We start from the raw sequence: 24,338 nt of genomic DNA, 5'->3' as shown, positions 1-24,338 counted from the left end.
AGGAAGAGAAACTGGATCAACTGGGTTTGAACTCACTGAAATTTAGAAGAATGAGAGGGGATCTCATAGAAACAGATAAAATCCTGATGGGATTGGACAGGCTAGATGCAGGAAGAATGTTCCCAATGTTGGGGAAGTCTATAACTAGGGGTCCTAGTCTAAGAATAAGCCAGTCAGGATTGAGATGAGGAAGAACTTCTTCACTCAGAGAATAGTGAACCTGTGGAATTCTCTACCACAGAAAGCTGTTGGAGCAAGTTCATTAGATATGTTCAAGAGGGAATTGGACGTGGCCCTTGTGGCAAAAGGGATCAAGGGGTATGGAGAGAAAAGAGGAGTGGGATACGGAATGTGCATGATCAGCCATGATCGTATTGAATGGTGGTACTGGCTTGAAGGGCCGAATGGCCTATTCCTGCACTTATTTTCTACGTTTCTATGTGCAAATAGATGTTATAATTTTTAAAAAAATTTCAGTTCAAGATAATGATATTCATTCGCGCTTCGAATTTTTAACATTGTCGTTCTAGGTATGCCTCATAGTGTATTGTATTCACTACATACGCAATGCAATTATCTATTCATCTTAACTGTGTTCTCCATTGATGTTTGTCATAGATGCCACGCTTGTTACCTTTGATTTTTCCTTTAACAAATGTGTATTTAAAAGTTTCAGCCTTCAGTTACGTAAAGACTTATTTTCCTTCCAACACAATAGAATTAATTATTCAGTTCATTCCTTCCGACAAAATAAGGAAAAAAAGCATCTAAACACTCCAGTTTTTATTTAGATGGTGGATCCAGATGAACGTTTGAATAATTTGACTACTGGAATCCATGTGACAGTTCACAAAACCGTAGAGAAATTCATCAAGCTTACAAATCTAAAACAATTTTAAAAAGCTGTCTCAGTTTCAGAAAATGTAAACATTCAACTATCCACCATAGTATCTTATTTGTTTCTAATCGTTAAAGTTCTATCCCTAAAGGGACAACATGGTGGGATGGTGGTCAGCACTATTGCCTCACAGCGCCAAAGTCCCGGGTTCGATTCCCAGCTTGGGTCTCTGTCTATGTGGCGTCTGCACGTTTTCCCCGTGTCTGCGTGTTTCTTCCGGATGCTCTGGTTTCCTCCCACAGTTGAAAGATGTGCGGGTTAGGTGAATTGGCCATGCCAAATTGTCCCTTAGTGTCAGGAGGACCAGCTAGGCTTGGGTGGGATTGTGGTCGGTGCAGATTCGGTGGGCCAAATAGTCTGCTTATGCACTGTAGAATTCTATGGACAAATACTTGTTAAAGATTTGATGATAATGGTTTTATATCAAGCCAATTGGATCCTCTCATTCTCCTAAACATCTTACTTGTATAGTCACTACACAGAAAGGCATAATCTCAGTCAATTCTCAACACGTTTCCCACCATCCAATTAAACTGTCATTTCGAGATAAAAGCAAAATACTGTAGATGCTGGAATCTGAATAAAAAACATAAAATGCTGGAATAGAACTCAATTCTCTCTCCACGGAGGCCGTCAGACCTGCTGCGATTTTCCAGCATTTTCTGTTTTTGCGTCACTTCGTGACAACATTTACTTGGGTTCTGTAGATGGAGAGCAAACCACGCAATCGAATATGATTGAGTCTTTTGGTTCTTATTTAAAGAAAATACTATAGGTTCTGATTACTATTACTGGAGATCCGATGTAGCATTGGTAAATTAAACCTGTGATTGGTAGGCAGTGGAGCAATGTAATGGGGTGAGGCTGGGAACTGACATACTGTGCTTTCAAGGTTCCGGTTTCAATTTTCGCTGCAGTTGTTTGTAACTCTTCTCAGTAAAGTGATTTTGGATGGCTCTGCTTCATATATAATTGTGACTGAGTAAAAGAAGCGAAAGATTCACTCTGATAATGTGAGGAGTTAAAGAGGCACAGGAAATACTCCTGTGAGACTGGGGTTGTATTTTATTGGGACAATGAAACGTTCCTTGTTGCCTGTCCTCTACCTTACAGTGATTGTAGAGTGGGGGCGATTTAGGATGGGGACATGATTTTGACTGATTGGCTTTCAGCTGCAAATCCAGCTTCGTTCATTCAGCCCATCCATTGGCTAGAAAGGATTTTGCAATGTGTGTTTAATGGACTTGCATTGACATACCACTTGGGGAATTACAGCAACATGTAATCACCACATTCAAAATGTCGTTAGATTAAAATGTTACTTTTTTTCAGCCCAGACAGACGTTAGTAGCTAATCTGGTCAATAAATTTCATATAGTTTATGATGCTGTCTGGTTAAACAGAATTATTTTCACATTTTACATGTTTCAAAAGTATGTTTTGTCATTAATAAGTGAAAGCCCGCCAGATGATGATTGATGGACACAGTTAAGAACATTAACATCAATGGAAACATTTATGTTGCCCAGCGAACACACTTTTCCCTCATAATAAGCTTAGGTAGAAGTGATGCGTATTTCAGACGGTTGTCAGTTTCAAATCTACGTAACAAAATCTATTTTATAAACCAGATTTAAAGGCTTGCGCGACATGAGGTGTTCTGTATTTTGCGGTTGAATGCATTTGTACATAGATTAACATTTCCCAACAAAGTATGCTAAAAAGAACATTAAATTGAACGATAAAACAGCCAAAGTATAATATACATTACAATTAAGAAGGGATATGCTATTCGATATTACTGCAACTATAATGCATTAATCAATGTATTAATGTGAAGGTGTGCCTCGTTAAAATATTGCTTCTTTGATATAAACACCTTGCAGGCGCATCAAGTTGCAGCTTTGTTTTCAGCTGACCCCTTTTTATGCAGTTTAATTTGTGCATAAATGTCGACATACTGGGATTAACATCTGTGTGGTTCGATATTGTAAAATGAGATTTACATTACATTGTATCAAAATTCCCAAGTAATTGAACCAATAAGTGTTGATCCATGCTTTCATTCAATTGCTGGAAATATTGAGGTTTTTCACGAAGTATTATTGAAATGATGAATCAAACAAATGATATATACATGCTGATTTTATTTACGGCCAATACAGTATAAGTTAAATACAAATGTAAATTATTCTTCCAAAAAATAAAACACAGTTCAATGTAACACCAGTACACGCCTAATTTTTCAATTCGATTACTTTCGGACAGTTGGGCCTGAAACGTTAACTCTCCACAAACACTTCATTACTTGCTAAGTATTTCCTGTAATTTCTGTTTTTACTTCAGATTTCCAGCATCTGCTGCATTTTGCTTTGTAATTCTCATTGTCGTACGGAATGGTCAAAATTCATTTTAATGTTACTAATAAATGTTAACAAATATGGACACTATAATTTGATTCTTTCAGTTCAATAACACTTCCGTATAAAGCGGCATTAGTCGTGCACTGCTCAACTTCTGTAGCTATGAGGAGGTTTCAATCATGTCCAAGTTGAATTTGAATGGAAGGCTTTTTTAATAGTCGTGCACAACTATATTTTGCTGCTATTTATTCATTCTTGTACATAGTGCAAACCTATTGAAATTGAAAGTGCATAGCCGATCAGCCGGGCCGAGACTTCATTACTGGAAACCAACCCCCATCCTTTCAACACCATTGGGCAGAGAAGCACTTAACGGAAAACGTTAGCTTCAGCACTTTACAAATTTGCAAGCGTTAGTACTTCTTAATCGATTTTTCAAATTTAATTGACAAGAAATGAATGGGAGGATGACTTTACCACAATTCATGTACATATCATCATCGATATTTACAAACATTTTAAAGTAACACCTAACTCATACATTTCGAAATATTTGGAGACTATATTTTGAATATGCATAACATTAAACAATTTTGTAGATCAGTTTCAAATACGCCACATTTATTTCAATGATTTCATTCGGCTATATATCGTGTTCAGTAATTTATATGACTTAGCTGTACCTTGAAATGGATAGTTGGCTCTCTAAGGAATTCACTCAAATCAGCAATGGTGAAGTTGACAATAGTATTCAGTTCTTCTGAGTATAAACACCACGCGATGTGTTTTGCGAAGTAGTCCGACTTAGACAGGATCGGAGCTGGTTGTCTCTCCTTGAGTTTGATTTTCTGATTGACTCGAATTCAAAAATTGACCTGTTGCACCGACGTACAAGCGGGATCGCATCGGCCACTTCTGAAATTCAGAAACAAAGCTATATTTATTATTTGTTGTTACCTTATGTCCGGGAGCGCTATGGGTTTTAATAGACTGAAAATGTGTCCATGACAATCAACCCAGTTGATATTACCCGGATTTTTGTCCGTTCCCGTTTGTTGTAACAGAATTATTTTCTTTTAAAAATCGGTGAGTACTGTTTTGAGTGCTATTGAGTTCAGAAATTGTTTAGAATTATTGGGGCAGTTTTCGTATTTGCTTTATCAAATTTGCTTTCTACGTCAGTTTACCGATTTCCATTCAAATATGATTCTGCGCATCCACAGAGTAAATTTAAAAAGATGGGTAGAATCCAGGCAGCTCCTCAATCCTGCACACAACACCAACTTTTCTGAATGTTTCATTTTGTTCTTGAAATTGTTGTTTCCCGTTCTCATGCAAACAATAAAATTACAAATCTAATTCTCGCCAATTGAATTCAAAAAAATACAATAAATAAGCAACTATATTTTACAGCTGTTAGTGGTATTGTCAAAAATATACCACACCGTGCGCTTAGGAAGATGAGTTACATCGAAAGGAACTGTATCATTTCTCATCTTTTGATTCATATTTCTAGTTTATCATTCTATCTCCCAAGGTGACAGATAGCTATTGATGCTTGAAAGCCATGGGCGACAAACCTTCATTATGACCACACTAATGTGTGATTTTCAAGAAAAAAATGCGGCAACTGTTTCAGAACATCATTTTGTGTAAATATGTAATGCAAATAATTTCTTCATTGCAAATACTATAAAGTTATATACTACGCAACCGAATGTTCCAGAGCCGAATTCAAAATTGCTGAAAACATTAACCTGGAAAAATGGTGAGGAGTTAACATCGATCGCTGAAGTAAACGTTTGCGATAAAATACTGCCATTATATTGGGATTGCTGTCATTTTGGATGGTTTCAAGTATCGTTCGTGGTTAATGTCAGGTTTTCGTTAAGTTGACATTACTCCCTGTTCTTCTACATATTACAGTTAAATATATTTTTCATATAATTAAGTGCCGAAAACTAATCGTGTAATCGACAAGACTGGAATATTATAAAGTTCTGTACCTGAGCTCATCTTCAAAAAATATATATGATAGACTCGAAAAGAAATTTGTGTTTTATAAACTGGGTTGGAGTTCTAAAAAAAAAGTTTTACTTTCGGTGCATCATACAACCAAAACCTGTTATTAGCATTTCCAAATAAAAAACACAAAAAATGTCTGAATATTCTCTAACCCTAGAAAATACGGATACTCGTGTTTTTGTAGACAACTGCTACTTTCATTCCTAGAAACCAGAACCTTGGCATTTTTCCACAAAAGGCGAGCAGTTTTGAAATTACAGAAGTCTGAGAGCGTCAAATCGTTTTAGGTGAAAACTTCACATTTTATGTAATTCCCACATTATCTAGTGACAGCATTCTGCAACACTAGCCTGAAAGTACTCAATGTGTAGAATAAATGTTGTAGACTGTAGTTTTAAGATTTTGGAAAGTGGAAAAGTGAAATGTGAACATGTTTCTATAGCCCCAGATCATACGGGAGTGTGAGAATAATCTTTTTTCCATGTGTACATCAAATTAACACAGTCTTGCAGATGTCTTTCTGTGTGCAGGATGGTGTCATGCACGTAGCACTTTTAGATCTGGCAGCAATTATCTCAGCCAAAGTGGCCCTCTGATTCCTTTACGTATTAATGTCCATGGTATGTTATGTTAATTTTGACAGAAATAGATATGGAAGAAAACTATGCGCCATGTTTTCAAATAAAACATTTATTTAATGTCCTAGGCCTCGGCTGATTATTGAAAATGTTCTAAGTTTTTAAGGCTGAAAAGATAGGTGCTTGAAATAATTATCACGAAGACATTTCATAAACGTTAATGATTAAAACAGCTAACTAGATTAGGTTACACTATTTACGTTTGAAATCGTTTTCAAATCTTTTTCCCAACTCAGTTCTTACTTTGACCGGATGCAGATATCCGTCCACTTTGAGAGAATGCATTAACTCAGCAGATCTGCGACCTTCTCCATCCTCCAGACTTTCTTCTAGGGTGCGGGTCAGATGTGCAATGTAGGTGGTTGCCAAGATTAGGACGTCCAGTTTGGACAGTTTGGTGTCCGGGGGGACTGAGGGTAGAGTTTTTTGTAGCTCTAAAAAGGCATGCCTCAGGGTTTGGACTCGGCTCCGCTCACGGGCTGCGTTGGCTGCCGCAGGCCTGCCCCTAGTACGCACCACCTTCGAGCGAGAGGCCAACTCGGAATGCTTTCGCGTGGGACAGATCAAAGAGTCAGGATCCGAGCTGGGGCTGGAACCAGGGCTGTCTTCGATCCTGACCTTTGGAACGGCAGCGGAATCCATTGGACTTTTCTTAGGCTGAACCATTCCCCGGATCAAACGCAACAGTCATGGGAAAGCGTCAATCTGAAAACAAACACAAACTTTAACTAAATCCGCGAATTGGTTTAATCTTTCAAATTGCTACATGCTAAAGGTATTTTAAGGTGCATGTATTTCTTTGTGATTCCCACTCACCAGAAAAGTCCATTTTCGTTGAATCCCTCCAGCGTAGAAGGAGGACATTTGGCCCATAGACTCTACACCGACTCGATGACAGAACATCTCACCCAGGCACTCTCCCTGTCGCCCCACGTTTATACCCCGCTAAATTCCCTCTAAAATACACATTTTGGGACACGAAGGGGCAATTTAGCATGGCCAATCCACCTAGCCCGCATACCTTTGGACTGTGGGAGGAAACTGAAATGTGCAAACTTCACAAAGACAGTCATCCAAGGCTGGAATTGAACCCGGATCCCTGGCGCTGTGAGGCAGCAGTGCTAACCATGCCGCCCATTTTCTTGGTAATGAGTTTAAATGCCAAATCGTGGTAGAGGAAGTTGCACAAGAAAGTAAGTTATAATTTAGTATTCAGTTGCACAGTCGCTGGTTAACAATATACTCTCAGACAGGTTTTGCGCTGTGCACAATTTACACGGACGAACCAATCGGCTTTTGGCTGTCAGTAAGCTCTTTAAAAAAAGCCTCCTTTACTGTGCATGTTAATATTGTGAATTATTGTACAATATGCATAACATTAAACAATTTTGTAGATCAGTTTCAAATACACCGCATTTATTTGGATTACATTCAGAAATCTGACAGTAAAACTTATTTCCAACAGATTAAATAACAGTAACTCTTCCATAATGCTAATTGATGTCCTGTTTTCTAAAAACAGAAGAATTCATCATAAACATGGACATGTATCATGATCCTATATGCACACTATCAGAGGCAGAGAGACACACACGAATATGTTACATATCAGGCTTTGAAATTACCTTTTTGCATCAATCGAACAACCGATACACCATATGTTGTATACAGCTGGCTCAGACGGCTATGACAAGCTTTCCATGTCTCAATGTGTTCTCCTGCTGGGTAGAATTCAGGAATGGATCCCTTCTATCAACTAAGATGAGCCTTTTATAAAGCAGTGCTTGTAATGATTTCAGCGGTGAGCACTGCTGGCTGAAAGCGTCGAATGCACACCTGAATGAGCCCGGCTGCCTCTGGAGCCACTCATTGACAGCACAAAGCGCTGACAGTTTCTACACTGAAAACCAATTAATCACTGTGTATCCAGCACTCACTAACAAGTAATGGGACACCCATGCCAACCTCCTTAAAGAGGCCACATCCTATTTTACGACCCCTGGAAATTGCATTTAAAGAAAAGGAAGATAATATTTATATATATGAAATACTTAATCACATGTTAACATTGAACATAAGTTTGAACAACGTGGTTAATAGCTGACATAAATTATATTTCGCGGACCAAACAACTACCATGAATGGAAAAACTTTCAGATTTTATAAAAGGCAGGTCAGTGTCTTTATCTGCCGAGTTCACTACAGAAACGAAGGTGCAGAGAATAGAAAGTGCTCTGTAAAATTTTAAACTAATCCATGATTCTTACAGAAGTTTAATTGATGTCTTTCTAAAGGCACAATCCATCATAAAATAAAATATATTTATCTTTATTTTAATGCTGGCTGCAATAAATATCATTAGTATAAATAACTCCATTCTCAAAATCTTTTTTAATAATTTGTATCAAATTATATTGTCAGAAGGCACGAATTTTCATTCTCTTCAGAATTGCGAGCATTTTAGCTCTTCCCGTGTTAATGTCGATCGGTCAGTTAAAATTATGGTTTCATTTTCAATCTCATTTGGAAAGTGTACATCGCCAAAATTATGTGGAGTCATGTTCGGATAGTGTGCTGTAGTAATCTCCACATCATCCGTAGTAATACAACAGCGAACATCGCACTATATCTGGATTGTAATATGGAGTCTTTGCCCACTACGTATCTGTTTTAAACTCTAAACTAATGAAATACTTAAATATAACTTAATGGATTATGAAAATTCTTGCATTTTTATTCGAAAGGTTGACAGAAAACACAGAGCAATAGTTATTTGAATGAAATCCTGAATACCATAATTAAAATGTAGAAAGGCAACTTAGCACAACAAAATAGGTGACAATCTCCATCACGAGCAGATTTTTTGAAAAAATTATGAGAAAACTAATCACCCGGCAATGAAATGTAATTAAAATTGAAAAAGGCGGTTATCAGTGTCGTGTAGTAATTCCTTTACCAGTTGGCTTTGACTTATTTTTAACGTCATAGTTTAAAATGTGAGCCAATTATTGTCAATTAATTCTCCAACCTTTGGGGAGCAAAATGAATCATTACACCATTTGTGTTACGTATTGAAATAGAACAAATGTGGATCAAAAAATGTAATATATCATCGCCAGGTTTTCTTTCTAAAACACAGAATACCAGCAATAAACTAGACGTGCTGCAGTATATTTGGCGACCAAACTAAAGGGATATTTGGAGAAGCTATATCCTAGCTCCTAGGAGTACATCACGAGACGCTTTGAGTAATGTAAAATATTCGTTGGCCAAAAAACCGAATAGTTTCCACAATAATCTACATAGCAATGATGTAAACTCCGAAAATAATTATCTTGTCCTCGTAAAATTTGTGGCAACAAAATGAAAACGCACAATAACACAGTACTTAATAAAGTAGAACTTGAAACATTCTTAGTTTATGAAATGATTAAAGTCGATACTTCAATATTTATTAAGCAAAAAGAAAACGAACCGACAACAGAATGAAATGAAAGCCTGCAACACAATTGAAATATTTTTACAGGAGGTTGCGAAAAAACATCTGTTTTTTTTAACGAAGATTAAACAGTGTATGTTATCCAGGAAAATTTCATAGTTAATGTTTGTCCTGCACAATATTTAATGCTGAAATAGCGATATACAAGCTCAAAGAAATTATAAGAGCATATAAACTTTTACGCACGTAACAAGTGTTGGTACGAGAAGTAACATATTTAAAACATGTTGGGTTTTGCAAAATCAGCCGGTTCTCCGCCTGAAACGACAACTCTGTTTCTGTCTCCATAGACGCTGCTTGATTTGCGGAGTGTTTCTAATATTTTCTATTTTTCATTTTAGATATCGTTCATGATCTTATTATTTTAAATATTTATTAAAATATATCTATCGCGATTTCTTTAAATACTCAGTTTAAACAAATCATTTACTAGATAAATAGAAATATATAATCAGAATTTACTATTTCAAGTGAAAATAAACATATAGCCCTACTGATTCTATTAAAAATTAATCATTTAGCAGAGACAGAATCGACTCCTACCAACTATTCCACACAATGGAAATTTAAAACATGCTTCTTACATGTGGGGAATTAAGTCTTAATAATATTTGTGTCATACTTAACATTATATTCAATTCGAGTTGATAACTCAGTCCCAGAATGTGTTTTATTGCTAATTGAGGGTAATCTTTCTCCATGTAATACAGTAAAAAATGTGCGTGCACAAATATTACTCAAACTTTCTGTAAAACGATCTATTTATATCAGTGCAAAAAAAAATTCCTGGCCTAAAATACAGAATTAGTTCCCTTAATCCTATAATTATCTCGTAATATTATGGCGATTAAACTTTTACTATATATAAACAGTATTTTGTTCTTTTAAGACAAGTTCCACATTTGCCTTTCAGCTGAGATTATCACAATAAAACGGCAGTATATGAATCTTGTAAGATACCGCGTGGAAGATAAAAATTGACTTAATGTGATAATAGAAGGGTCAGCAGCTTTTTCAAAATACTAAGACAACCTCCTATGCAAAATAACAACCTTAATAAATTATATACATTAAATATTTTCAAGCATCGCTATTCTTCAGAAATGAATGTTAAGAAATGTAACTGCCTACATACTACACATAGTTCTCTCTTTTTAAAACGACCTAGACTATCCGTGAGTAACTAAGTGAAACATGCAAAATCCAACTAATCTGTTTTAAAGAGACACCAAACTAAACCATTTCAGATATTATGCTTTCTTTGGGTAGAGGGAGCTCTGGCGATAGTAGATTACTAAACAATTATGAAAAATCAATCCGAAAAGTTTAGAATGATTAGTGCTATCTATTATAGTTTTGTTAAGTCAACTGTTCATAAAACACATGACCCCCAACTTATTCAAGGGCAATAATGGTGAATCAGCTGCATAAACATAAATATAGAGCAGGTTAAAATGACGCGCATATATGTGTAAAACAATTAATTCAAAGCAACAATTTATTATTGACTATACACAGGTGGAGACTGGGCATTTGCATTAACTTGGAAAACAACTGAAATTATTATATCATCCACTTGCAAGTCTCTGGTTGCACTAAAATGTAACAAACATTTTAAAAGATAAGGAGTACACAGGCATGTAGTTTAACATATTTCATACCACAGCATCTCTTCTGGAATATGGGTGAAATTTTATATTTGATGGAAAAACAAAAAAAAGTAACATCAGCATTACTAATGTCAGTGGTGTATTGCATTAATAACATCCACAACTCATCAGTGAACTTATATCAAATACCTAACTAGTGATATAAACAGGAAACAGAGACACAATTCCATAACCCACCCACAATTCGAAGAAAACTTACCTCTTGAACAAAACACTAGTATTCGTTCAGCGCGCTTAACGTAATATGTTTCTTATGATACATCTTCTATGAAAATCATGTTTATATTTCTTTTATATTCAAAGTTATTGAGCAATTTATTTTTAATTTATTGCTGGAAACGTTAAAATATTTTTTATTTGTTTTATTCCCGCGCATTCGAACTTTGATATAATGTTAACTGTTTCTGTTTTGTATTTATTCAGAAGTTAGTTAGCTGGCACTTTGTCACAAAATGTTATATTGCATATACAATTTATGGATTTAAACATGCAATTTTCTTACAATGTTCCCAAATAGTGTAATATGCTAAATGATTGCCTACACAACAGCAACATTATTTCAAAAACTCACTGCATAGACTCATTAACAGTTAATAAACTCAAGTATATGCCATTAAATAAACATGGAGAATGCTGGGGGGATGTGGCGGGGGCGGGGCGGTGGGGAGGACCCCGCAGGTCTGGCAGCATCTGTGGAGAAATAAAGTATTAACGTTTCAAGTCCGTATAACTTCTTGCTTTTATCATATCTATACTATCATGGTTCAGTACAACGTAGCCAAAATAGTCCTGACTGAGGTGACAACCGTTTATTTTCTTCAGCATAGTCAACACTAAGATGTTCGTTATGGTGCTCATCCACTTATTTATAAGAATAGGAGAAATAAACCGCTCCCCACATGTCGTTAATAGCAGAGGGCAAGTGTTATAGTAATGTTCTGCTATAAGTTTCTGCACCTTTTTTCACTTGTAATTTCTGGGGTTTCAGATACTCAAACGTCCAGGAACTGGAATAAATTCAAAAACAAACTGAAGCAAAGATACAACCAGACGAATCTGAAAATAACACCGATTATTGCAGCAGCACCGCTCGGCATTTAGCCAAGTTAGTCTGAACTCTGCGAAGGTGTTCAATTGTTCTTATGTCCAAGTATCACATCAATTATTTTGCTTTATCATCATGCAAGGAACTTAAATGAACGCATAACAATAATTATATTGTGGCCGAGTAAATAATCATCAATATTATGAACATAAGAAATGAAAGTGGTAATATGTTGTACTTCATGGTTACAACGCAAAACTTAACACACATTATGTAACTCTGCTGAAAAACCATTTGGTATGTGTTACAATGTGTTCACTTACCTAGCTTTATATAGAATTTAATGAAATTATCTAGCTTTAATGTTACAATTTAATGATTAAAACTTCGATGACAAAATACTTCGATATCACAAAATTTATTAAATAAAATTGAGTAAATAATCACATCCACATGCTCGCTAAATAAGTCCAAATTTGGCTAATGTATTTCCAATATTTTCCAATGACAGTGCATAGTGATTATGTTGTTTGGATCTTCGATATCACAGTTCGCAGTATCAGTCAGTGATGTTGGGCCTCAGGCTCAGCAATATTCTGTATTGACAGAGAGGCGGTAGCTTTTCTTAAGCCGCGATTCTGTGGTGAAAGAAATATGCAATTTTCAACGCATTTTTAAAATAACGAACAATTAACTAAAACATGCCTATTTTCGGACTGAAATTTAGGATATTCCTCAATTTCACAAATAGTAATGCAGACAGTAAGTAATTTGCTTTCAACTCCGAAATGAAATTTGTTATTCTTTGCTGGAATATCAGTCTCCGTGGCAAGATTTGTTGCCGATCTCTGATTGTCCCCAAAAGATGGTGATGAACCACCTTCTTGAACCACTGCAGTCCACATGATGTAGGCACACCTACAGTACTGTTAGGGAGGAAGTTCCAAGATTTTGATCCACAACAGTGGAATGGCAATATACATTCTTTCTGGTTGTATCACAGCTTGGTATGGCTCCTGTTCTGCCCAAGACCACAAGGAACTACAAAAGGTCCTGAATGTAGTCCAATCCATCACGCAAACCAGCCTCCCCTCCATTGACTCTGTCTCCACTTCCCGGTGCCTCAGCAAAGCAGCCAGCAGAATTAAGAACCTGCGCACAGTTTTGGTCCCCTTAGAAATCAATGGGGTTAGGGCCTGGGTGGGATTGTGGTTGGTGCAGACTCAATGGGCCAAATGGCCTCTTTCTGCACTGTAGGGTTTCTATGATTTCTGTGACCTCACGCACCCCGGACATTCTCTCTTCCGTCGGGAAAAAGAGACAAAACTCTGAGGTCACGTACCAACCGATTCAAGAACAGTTTCTTCCCGGTTGCTGTCAGACTTTTGAATGGACTTACCTTGCATTAAATTGATCTTTCTCTACACTCTAGCTATGAAGGTAACACTAATTCTTCACTCTCTCATTTCTTTCTCTATGGATGGTACGTTTTGCCTGTATAGCGTGCATACTTTTCACTGTATGTTAATACATGTGATAATAATAAATCAAATCAAATCAAATCAAAATCAAATATAGTTCCAAATCGGGATAGTGAGTGACTTGGCGGAAAACTTGCAGATAGTGTTGTTTCCATCCAACTGCTGCCCTTGTAGAAGTTGGTGGTAGAAGTTGTGAGTAAGGAAGATGTATCAAAAGAGTTACTACAGTGCACCTTGTGGATGGTGAAGTGGGAAAAATCATAAAGATGGGTACCTGACACACAAAATGGTGGCCTGGCACATAAAATGGTTACCTGAGAAAGAGACATTAGGCAGGCACTGACTTTAGCGCAGACAGCTACTTGAAATTAAAACATGCAGCACAGACAGTTATTTAAAGTTAAACATGCAGGAAACAAATACTGCAGAAAGCCAGTAAGAGCTTGAGGCACTTTAAAGAAAAGGACAGACTGAGGACAATAACGTCTGATAAAGAGATTAGCCATAAATGGGAATGGGAACACATAAATGCAAGAAAACCAATTACTGTGTGTATAGACCAAAACTAAGTCATTGATAGAGGAAATGTATCCATTCTATGAAACAATGCGATGTTAAATGCCAATGTCTGTATATGTCTAACTGTAATGATGTGTTAACTATCAGTCCTACTCAACTATAACCATGTGTTAAATGGCTAACGTCTGAACTATCCATTGCCTGAGAGATATAAAAATGAACCACTCCTATCATATTATTGAGAAGGCAACTGCCAAGTACTGCAGAGTACCAGTGCTTTCTCCCTGAAGCTTCGTGTCCGAAATAAAGCTGTATTATCAAACCTCCAGTCTGACACTGGTGGTAATTTTCCCACAACAATTGGCATCGTCGGCTAGGATCCTATTACTGGTAAGCTTTGATTGATTGGCCATGATCTGAAAGCCGGGGTAGAGATCACTGAATCTGTGAGAGTCAGACAAGGTCAAGAATACAGTTTGAAAGGGGTTAAACTTAAGGGGTATTTGTAGTAACAAGTCTTGAGAGTATACGGTATAGTGATAAGTACTAACTGCTGATAGTGATAAATAACTGTTACTGACTGTGCTGACCAACAAGAGGACAAGGTAGTGCCTGTCTCAAACACCCAGCCTTAGACTGGTTGTTACGAGTGGAAGTCCCCCACGTGAAGGTCAGGAATGGAAGTGGGCAAAGAGACACCAAGGGCACGTAGGATTGTGAAGCACAAGTGGCAGAGGTCGGTTAACATCAAACTCTGTAGTGGTGAACAAATGCAGAGTTGCTATCTGATTGCATGAAAGTTTGTAAAGTTGGATACCGGACTGTCAATGTTGTAAAAGCGGTGCGGAAAAGGAGCTTGATCAACTCTGACCTAGAGCCGGACTCTGGTGGAGAAGCACATTGCTGAGGTGGCAATAGTGGAAGCCGTAAATATAAATTGAAACCCTGAGATGGTAGTGAAACACGGTGCTAGAGTAGTAATAGTGGCTGGGGGTAGTGAAGCCCCTACGGTAGCACACTTAACTAGGGAATTATCTTGGCTGTACGATGCCTAAAACACATTGCCAAGGTAACAATAGTGACTGGGGGTAATGAAGTCTGCGAAATGGCAGATCATGAAGTTAAGAGAGGGTCTGCAGGTCCTCTCATTGAAGTGTACATGACAGATAGGTGAGCATTAATAAACAAGATGCAAAAAGATGGCTGGGATACTTCTCAGACCTTAGAGCAGAAGAGAAAGTGGATAGAAAGAAGAGAAACAAGACAAAAAACATAGGAATATTGTTAATACATCAGTTAGCTGGTCTAATTGAGGAAGTAGTCATCTCTACTAAGAAGTGGAGTGAAGAAAAAGAAAAGATTAGAGAATTAGAATCTTGAGTGAGGGAACTGGAGAAACAAAACCAGGTATTAGAAGAAAAGCAATGAAGAGGGGAAGCTGTTCCTCTACCTCCTTATGAGTCCATACAACAGGGACCAACCGCTCCTCCAGAGGAGTGGGAAGCGCTAGAACACAGCTTAGCACCAGTAACCTGAGGGGGAACAGATGCGCAGCCAAAAGCAAAATATAAACCCTTCACCTTAGGTGAGTGACAGCAGATAATGGCTTCCCTGGGTAAATTACAACCTAGAAGCGCAAACACTAAATTCAGAGAAGAATTAGACACAATCTGGGTAGGACACCAATTACACTTGAGAGACATAACCAGCTGGTCAGGTCAGCCTGTCCAGCGGATAAGCAAAAGCAGGTAGCAGGTGGACCCGCTGCTCCTCCAGCACAGGATTATAGTGGGGGACGTGGACACATGTAGCCCCCTAACATCGGAGATAGATGCCCAACAGGCACGCTTCACACAGTTTAAAGCAGAGATTCAGAGGGTATTAGGGAATGCTCCTACTAATTGGAGCAGAATTACCACAACAAAACAGTTAAAAGGGGAAGGAGCTTCTGAATACAGGGAATGATTGTTCCAAGTATATCAAGAGTGTTCAGGACAAGGGAACCCAGGTCGAGGAGATCAAGCATTCATCCAGGCTTTTAAGGATGGACTCTCTAGTGCTCACCAAGTCATCCTAAAAATGGGAGTGATTATGTCCCAAAACTACGATAAGTTGGTAGAGTGGGCTAGCGGTGTACCGGGAGAAGAGAAATCCCAGGCAAGAGCAAGGCTAGAAAGAATAACAGCCTACAGTAATGGGAATGGAACAAAGTCTAAATTGACTTGCCACAATTGTGGCCGGCAAGGACACTTTGCGAGGGATTGCAGGGCCCCATGGAGAGGGAACAGATTTGGGAACAGTGGGAAACATTGAAGCCACTGTAATGAACACGGACACACAGAGGCAGTGTGTTTGAATAAACATGGGAGACCCCCGACCCAATCCGTGACCACAGCAGAATCCGAGGAGCCACAGGATCTCCGGGTCAGCAAGATTGACGGTCAGCAAGATTGACAGTCCACATTCACAAGGGTAAGAAGGAGGGAAGATTTACATGTCAGCACTAGTAGGGGGCAGGCAATGTGAGATACTAGTGGACACAGGAGCATCCATATCTATCATCGACCTACTTATTCACTACAAATAAAATGATTTAGTTGACCGGGATAGGAGAGAACAAAACACCCGCCTATCTGAGCGAGGCCACATTAGTAGAGATAAATAATCTGTATATACCAGTGAGGTTTTATGTGTGCAAGAATAACGAGGGTACAATAATGGGAAATGATTTGATGAAAGAATATGAATTTCTGATAGACTGTGGAAAGGGGCAATTAATCTGGCCAAGACAAGATGGTCAGAAAACTAGAATAGGGAAACTCACAAGTCACCACAAAACCATTAAGGTGGCCACAGTCACCATCAGAAATTGGGAATTAGAGACAGGGGAGTTCGGAGCCATCTGTGCTTCCGTCCCCGGAGTATGGGCTAAAACATAGTTAGAAACCAGCTTGACTAAAACGGACCCAATAAAGGTACCTGGACCAGAGCATAAGCCACATCGACAATACCCAATAAAACCAGAAACAGAGAAAGATGTACTGGAGATAGTTAAAGGGTTAGTGGAAAGGGGGATTCTGAGAGAAACCACAAGCACCACTAACTCCCCAACATGGCCAGTGAGCAAAGCCTGATGGAAGCTGTTGACTCACGATAGATTACACCGGACTCAGTAAAGTCATGTCCAAGTTGCACCTCATTGTAGCAGGCCCTTCGACAATCCTGAATGGACTGTCACAGGAGCACAAAATATTCACAGTATTGGACATAGCCAATGGATTGTGGTCCTTAACATTAGATCCTGAATCCCAAGACAAACAGTACACTTGGACTCATTTACCACAGGGATTCCACAACAGCCCCGATATCTTCCATCGAGCAATGAGTGACATCCTGAACAGGGTAGAACTGCCAGAGAGTAGTACAATTCTACAATATGTAGACGATATCCTAATAGCTTTGGAGTCCAAGTCAGGACATATATTTTGTACTGAATGAATTAAAAACCGCAGGTTTAAAGGTGAGCCCCAAAAAGGCACAAATCAGGAAAACACAGGTCCTATACCTAGGACACCTTATATCCCAAGGACTTAAAGAAATGCCAACGGACCGAAAGAAGGTGGTACAACAAATGTGGCTACCTGTCACCGTAAGAGAGTTCAGAAAGGTGCTAGGATTATTCAACTGTAGCTGGAGTTTCATCCCAGGGTTCGCAAAATTAGCAGAACCCATACAAAGACTAGTCAAAGGGGGAAACCAGCTTTAGATCCCGCACAATGGGGACCCGATCAGGAAGAGGCTTACAATAAACTAAAAACAGAATTAATATCAGCCCCTGGATTAGGATTTCCCCAATTCTAATAAGGACTTCCATATCCATTGTAGCAATGAGGGAGGGTTCTATTCTGCAGTGGTAACACAGGACCACAGCAACAGAAAGAGACCCATAGGGTATTATTCAACAGTAGAAGAGCTGGTAGTCACTGGACTGCCAAGGTGCATAGCCACCTTGGATTGCACCGCCTGGGCCGTAAAAGTTAGCGAGCCAGTAATCATGCCAGGGAATATAATCCTTCACACCAAACACACCCTGATAGAAATGTGGAACACGGAAAACTAAGGTCAATCTCAAACATGAGAAGGGCTAAGTAGGAAGCTGTCCTCCTACCTCCAAGCAACTCCGTGATAGTAATAATGGATACAGGGAATAACCCAGCAGAAGGGATTTTAGACAAAGGAGAGCCACACAATTGTGGGGATATAGATGTGGACGGAGAGGGTAAAGGATATACCCTTAATAACAAGTGAGAAGACCTTCTTGTAGATGGGCCACACAAATATGTGAAGGATCACCACGGACAGGGTGGGCAGTAGTGAATGACAAATTAGAGACAGTAAAATCAGGAAGGATTGACAGAGGTCTATCTACACAGGTGGCGGAACTAGTGGCACTCACACAGGCACTAGAGTTATCTGAATTTAAAACGGTGAACATCTATACAGATAATTGCTATGCGTTTGGAGTCATATATGACTACATGACAGCATGGGGAAGAAGAGGGTTCATAACCACAGGAGGAACTCCTATTAAGCACCTGCAAAGAATGGAGGCATTGTTGAGAGCTAGCGAGAAACCGAGAGAAGCCACAGTAATCAAAATTAAAGTGCACCAGAAAGAACCAGGAAGAGGCAACCTGGACTGATTAAATTTCAAAGGGAACCAAGCCACAGATAGAGCAGCACAGTTAGCCTTAGGACAGGAGACAAGTGGCGAGCTGCCAGTAGCAGCAACAGAACAGACAGGAGATGAAATAGATATTCGGGATTTACATGAGAATACCTCAAAAGAGGAAAAGGAGAAATGAGGAGCACAGGGAGCAGTCAAAGGGACTGTTAAAATTTGGAGATGGGAAGATAAGGTAATAGCATCACAGTGCATACAGAACACCCTATTGGAACTACACCATGGACTCTCACACGTGGGTAGAAAGGCCGAGATAACCAGTATAGGAAAGGAATGGTGGTGGAAAGAAATGGGAAAAGACATAGCCCGACACTATCACTGATGCATGATGTGCACACAACACAACCCATAAAAATTAAAATGGGACACCAGCCGAGATCAAAGGGACCTTGGGAACACCTGCAGATAGATTTCACAGGGCCACTACCACAATGCCATGGCAAAACTTACTGTCTGGTTATTATAGACCAGTTCACCAGGTGGTTGGAAGCGTTCCTTACTATAAATTGTACTGCTACCACGGTGGCTAGAATATTGGCAGAAGAGATAACCCCTAAATGGGGAGTACCCATACAAATCGATTCAGACCAAGAGACGCACTTCACTGAAAAGGTGGTAAAAACAGTACGCCAATTAATGGAGATAAAACAAAAATTTCATATCCCTTATCACCCACAGAGTTCTGGAATGGTGGAGCGTATGAATAGAACACTTAAGAATTCACTAGCTAAAGCCATATAAACATTGGGAAAAATGTGGACAAAGGTATTCCCACTGTACTAATGAGATTAAGAGCTACCACAAATCGGACAACCGGATTAACCCCTTACGAACTAATGACAGGATGGGCGATGCAATTACCAGAAAGTATCATAACAGCTGGGACCGATGTCCACTTAAAAATAAAATCAGGAGATACGTTTTGGAACTAAGCACCCAACTAAAAGGAATGCACAAATTGGTAAAAGACAATCAGGAAATAAAAGACGTAGAAAGAGAGCTTGAAATGCTCTCTGATGTCCCAACAGCGGGAAGTCGTGTCCTAGTAAAAACATTACCTGACAAACCAGGGTTTGCACCAAAATGGAATGGGCCCTATGAAGTTATAACTAGTGGAGACAACTGTGCCTGTATAGACATAAGAGGGAAAGGTATATGGAAACATTGGACCCAGCTGAAATTACACAAAGAAATGAATGAATGAATGACTGACTGAATTAGCCGGACTGCTTTCCTCAACCCGTGCAAAGACTCCAAGCAAGAGTAACTGGTTCATTCAGGTTCATAGTATAACTTTTGGAAATTACATAAATTATAGTATTAGGATTGATACTTGATCGTTGCGAATTGTATGTAATCGCATATGTAACTGTACTACTTTGCGTTGTTGTGACTGTAAATTTAACTAGATTGGAGGATAACTTGTTTTACAAAGCTTACATACATTTACATGGGAATCGAACTGTATGTTACCCGTTCGCTCTATTTGTAGCCACCCCTGGGTGAACCCCTCATGACTTATATACAGTAGATACATCTGATGCATCCTGTAAGGGACAAATTGGCAAATATAAAAGAGGTATACAGGGGAGATGTGTGGGACTTGTAAACCCCACAGACCCTGTGTGCAGGGGTTCCAATAGGTGGGAGGAAAAGCTTGTTCAAATACTGCAAGCTATCCGCTTAGTTTTACGGGGCAGGGATGGAAATGTGCCTATGCCTTGGTCCCTAAGAATGATTCCTCCGTGCAGACGCAGTGTATCCATCAACATTGTCGAGTTAATAAGGGACAGTTTACTTGTACTTGTGATGAACAGAAATGTCTAAATATAACTGCGGGAATTCAGCTCATTCGTGGACAATGCAATGGAAGTCATGTAAACTCAGCCAAACGGACATACCCATTTGATACTTACCAGGTAATGGATCAAACGGGGAGTCAAGTAAACCGAACAATTGGCAGTATGAACAAACTCATAATCGAGATACTAAATGTTACCGGGCCAAGAAGGGAAATGTCTTCCTCTTCAATGCTACTTACTAAACAAAATGATGATGGTGTCGAAACTAGCACTTGATTTGGATTAAAGTGAGGGAGAGTTGCGCAGCGTCAGCCTCACTCTCTCTTCCAAATTCCCATCTAGATCCAGTGGCAAGACAAGAGTCAAGACAGCTGGAGGTGGGACTAGGCGCAGTGGATGACCAGGATGTCTCCCGAGTCTTGTCCTGCTCTTCGCGTTCCACAATACTTGTAGAGACCGCCTTCTTGACCGTTGGACCTTCCATTGGTCTCTTCCGCTCAATCCGCCGGACTCTGTCTTCACGTACTGGGATAGACATCTCCCTACCTCACCAAGGGTTGAGACCCGTCGGCTACCCTCACCTGGTTTAGCCAGCTTGTCGAGGCCATTGCCCGGGGTGTGGCCGCTGTTGCATGCAAACAGCTACAGGGAGCCACAGGTGAGAGCTGAGTGCCAGGTGGGAACAAAGGATGGACAAACCGCCCTGAAAGGACGCGACATGTTCCCCAACCAAAGGTATTACCCCTCTCTGACACCCCATACGTGCCCTCTCCATCACAGGAAAAACCCTCGCAAGAGTCCTGTTAAATAGTCTGGTCACTTATCTGGAGCTGGGCCTGCTTCCAGAGTTTCCACAAAGGTTGTGGGACTACTGACATGATTTTTGTTGTGCGTCAACTTCAGGAGAAGTGTCAGGAGCAGAATCGTGAGTTCTACACAACCTTTGCTGACCTCGCGAAAGCCTTCGATACTGTAAGCTGACAAGGCCTGTGGAGGATCATGTCAAAGTTTGGCTGCCCCCCCAAATTCATTCAGATGTTACGCCAGTTCCATGATGGCATAATGGCCAGTGTACTGGATGGCGGAGAATCCTCTGAGACATTCCCAGTCACCAATGGCATCGAACAGGGCTGTGTGCTCGCACCCACGCTGTTCAGCATGATGTTTACTGCCATGCTGAATGATGCCTTCCAGGACAGTGTTGCTGGAATCAGCCTCAAGTACTGAGTGGATGGGAAGCTTTTCAAACTGAGGAGACTTCAAGCTATTACCAAAGTGAAAGAGACAGTTCTGAGAGATTTCCTCTTTGCCGATGACTGCGCCCTGTATGCTGGCTCAGATGTGGATGTGCCGGCGTTGGACTGGGGTAAACACTAGTGAGTGTACTATCAAATAAATCGGTTGGACTTAAACCTGGTGTTGTCAGACTTTTTACTGTGCTGGCTCAGAGCCAGAGATGTAAGTCAGTATGGACAAATTTTCCACGGCTTGTGACAACTTTGGACTCGCCATCAACATTAAAAAGACTGAAGTCATGCACCAGCCTGCTCCTCATGCACTGTACACAGAACCCGTAATCACAATCAAAGGACAGAAACTACAGGCAGTAGACCAGTTCACTTATCTTGGCAGCACCCTCTCCCAAGCAGTGACTATTGATGCAGAAGTTAACTGCAGAATAGCAAAGGCAAGTTCTGCTTTTGGTAGACTACGTTCCACTGTATGGGAACGTAGAGGAATCAGCCCAGCAACAAAACTGAAGGTCTACAGAGCCGTGGTACTCACTACCCTCCTGTATGCCTATGAAACGTGGACTGTGTATCGAAGGCATGCAAGACAGCTCAATCATTTCCACATCACTTGTCTTTGCAGAATATTACGCATCCGATGGCAAGACAAAGTACCAGACACTGAAGTTCTCTCTAGAGCAAGTCTACCATCAGTCCACACACTGCTGATGAGAGCGCAGACCCTGTGGGCAAGTCATATCATCCGTATGTCAGATGAGCGCATATCCAAGCAGCTCCTTTTTGGGGAATTCTCTGCTGGAAGACGCTTGCACGGAGGGCAGAAGAAATGTTTCAAAGTCACACTCAAAGCCTCCCTGAAGTCACTTGACATTGACACGACCACCTGGGAAACACTGGCACAAAACCGCCCTAACTGGCGCTGCCTCGTCCATAAAGGCTGTCAAGCTCACGAAGCAAGTTGTATTGCTGAAGCACATCTTAAGCGCGAGCTGTGCAAGTCCACAGCCACCAGTGCAACAACTACAGTGTCTACACGAGTCTGTCCAATATGTGCCAGGACATTCTGTGCCTGAATTGGCCTGATCAGGCATCTTCGGACATACCGCAACCAGCCTCAAAATGACTAATGGTGTTGAGGTCCTCATCGATGATGACGGATGAACAACAACAACTTACAAAACAGAAACACCAAACCTCCCAAACTGTTTTGTAGTAGGAACAATTGGACCACTGACTGTTCCATGCCCTCAGAAGGGGCATATTCGGAGGAGAATAGTAAACTGGGCGATCAGCAAAGAATTCTGCGCCAACTGGGAAGCCCCGGACACAATGGGATCCTCCCTGGGATATGGGTTCCTTGAAGTCCTATCTCTGGGAGGGGCAGTAGGAATGATTAGTGCAAAGAATAGGAATCATATTGTTTGTGGACTAACAGTCCTGGGAAACAGCACTTCAAAAGCACTGGAGGCTGTTAACCAAGAAATGGCTGAACTGAGATTACATGCATAGCAGACACGATACACAGTGAACTACCAGTTAGCACAAGGGGGAGTGTGTACAATCATAGGCAACAAATGCATAACCCATGTCACAGACGAGTCCTATAACATCACACAAGTCATCAATAGCATCAGAGAACAACTTGATAATTTCAGACAGGGACCCAAGAAAGGAAGTACCTGGCTGGAATGGCTAGTAGGAGCGTCCTGGGGATTTTACTTATTACATGGATTAGTCATACTTGTTTCAATTGTAATTGTCTGTTGTCTAATGGTTGGATGCCTAAAAGTCTGCTGCAAGATTATGGTAACGAGAATTGTGCCAGGAACCAGTTTGTCCATAGAGAAAGAATCCATGATGAAGATTCCCGAAGACATCAGAAGAAATGAAGAAGGAAAGAAGAAAATTGACCTCTATATCTGAATGTGTAATTGTTGGTCTAGGGATTATTAAAGTCATAATCCGGACTAAAGATGGAAACTGAAGTGGGGAAAATCATAAAGATGGGTACCTGACACACAAAATGGTGGCCTGGCACATAAAATGGTTACCTGAGAAAGAGACATTAGGCAGGCACTGACTTTAGCGCAGACAGCTACTTGAAATTAAAACATGCAGCACAGACAGTTATTTTAAGTTAAACATGCAGGAAACAAATACCGCAGGAAGCCAGTAAGAGCTTGAGGCACTTCAAAGATAAGGACAGACTGAGGACAACAAGGTCTGATAAAGAGATTAGCCATAAATGGGAATGGGAATACATAAATGCAGGAAAACCAATTACTGTATGTATCGACTGAACCTAAGTCATTGATAGTCACTGATAGAGGAAATGTATCCATTCTATGAAACAATGCGATGTTAAATGCCAATGTCTGTATATCTCTAACTCTAATGATGTGTT

The 24,338-nt window shown here is 39.9% G+C and overlaps 2 protein-coding genes across 2 annotated transcripts in view; both read right to left on the bottom strand.

The window, feature by feature from the left end:
• Positions 1 to 4,065: 4,065 nt before the first annotated feature.
• tcf24 (transcription factor 24) lies at positions 4,066 to 6,590 on the bottom strand. Its single transcript, XM_080194890.1, has 2 exons — positions 6,168 to 6,590; positions 4,066 to 4,176 (listed from the first exon to the last, which is right to left on the bottom strand). Exons 1-2 carry the CDS (start codon positions 6,588 to 6,590, stop codon positions 4,066 to 4,068), a joined length of 534 nt encoding a protein of 177 aa, XP_080051016.1.
• Positions 6,591 to 12,614: 6,024 nt separating this feature from the next.
• The window catches only part of ppp1r42 (protein phosphatase 1, regulatory subunit 42), a 104,991-nt gene continuing 93,267 nt past the window's right edge, over positions 12,615 to 24,338 (bottom strand). The window contains exon 10 of the mRNA XM_080194889.1: positions 12,615 to 12,776. Within this exon, the coding sequence (XP_080051015.1) occupies positions 12,702 to 12,776 (75 nt within the window). The 3' untranslated portion in view covers positions 12,615 to 12,701. The remainder of the gene's footprint in view (positions 12,777 to 24,338) is intronic.

Source organism: Carcharhinus amblyrhynchos, chromosome 8 (genome assembly GCF_965287045.1).
Source record: "Carcharhinus amblyrhynchos chromosome 8, sCarAmb.v2.hapA, whole genome shotgun sequence".
NCBI classification, from domain to species: domain Eukaryota; kingdom Metazoa; phylum Chordata; class Chondrichthyes; order Carcharhiniformes; family Carcharhinidae; genus Carcharhinus; species Carcharhinus amblyrhynchos.
This window is presented reverse-complemented; position numbering and strand designations above follow the sequence as displayed.

Excerpts from the sequence above, each read along its gene's own strand:
- tcf24 (XM_080194890.1), bottom strand. The coding sequence starts at position 6,590 with ATGGTTCAGCCTAAGAAAAGTCCAATGGATTCCGCTGCCGTTCCAAAG. Across the intron at positions 4,177-6,167 it reads GATATCTGCATCCGGTCAAA|AAGTGGCCGATGCGATCCCG; the intron begins GTAAGAACTGAG and ends TCTGAATTTCAG.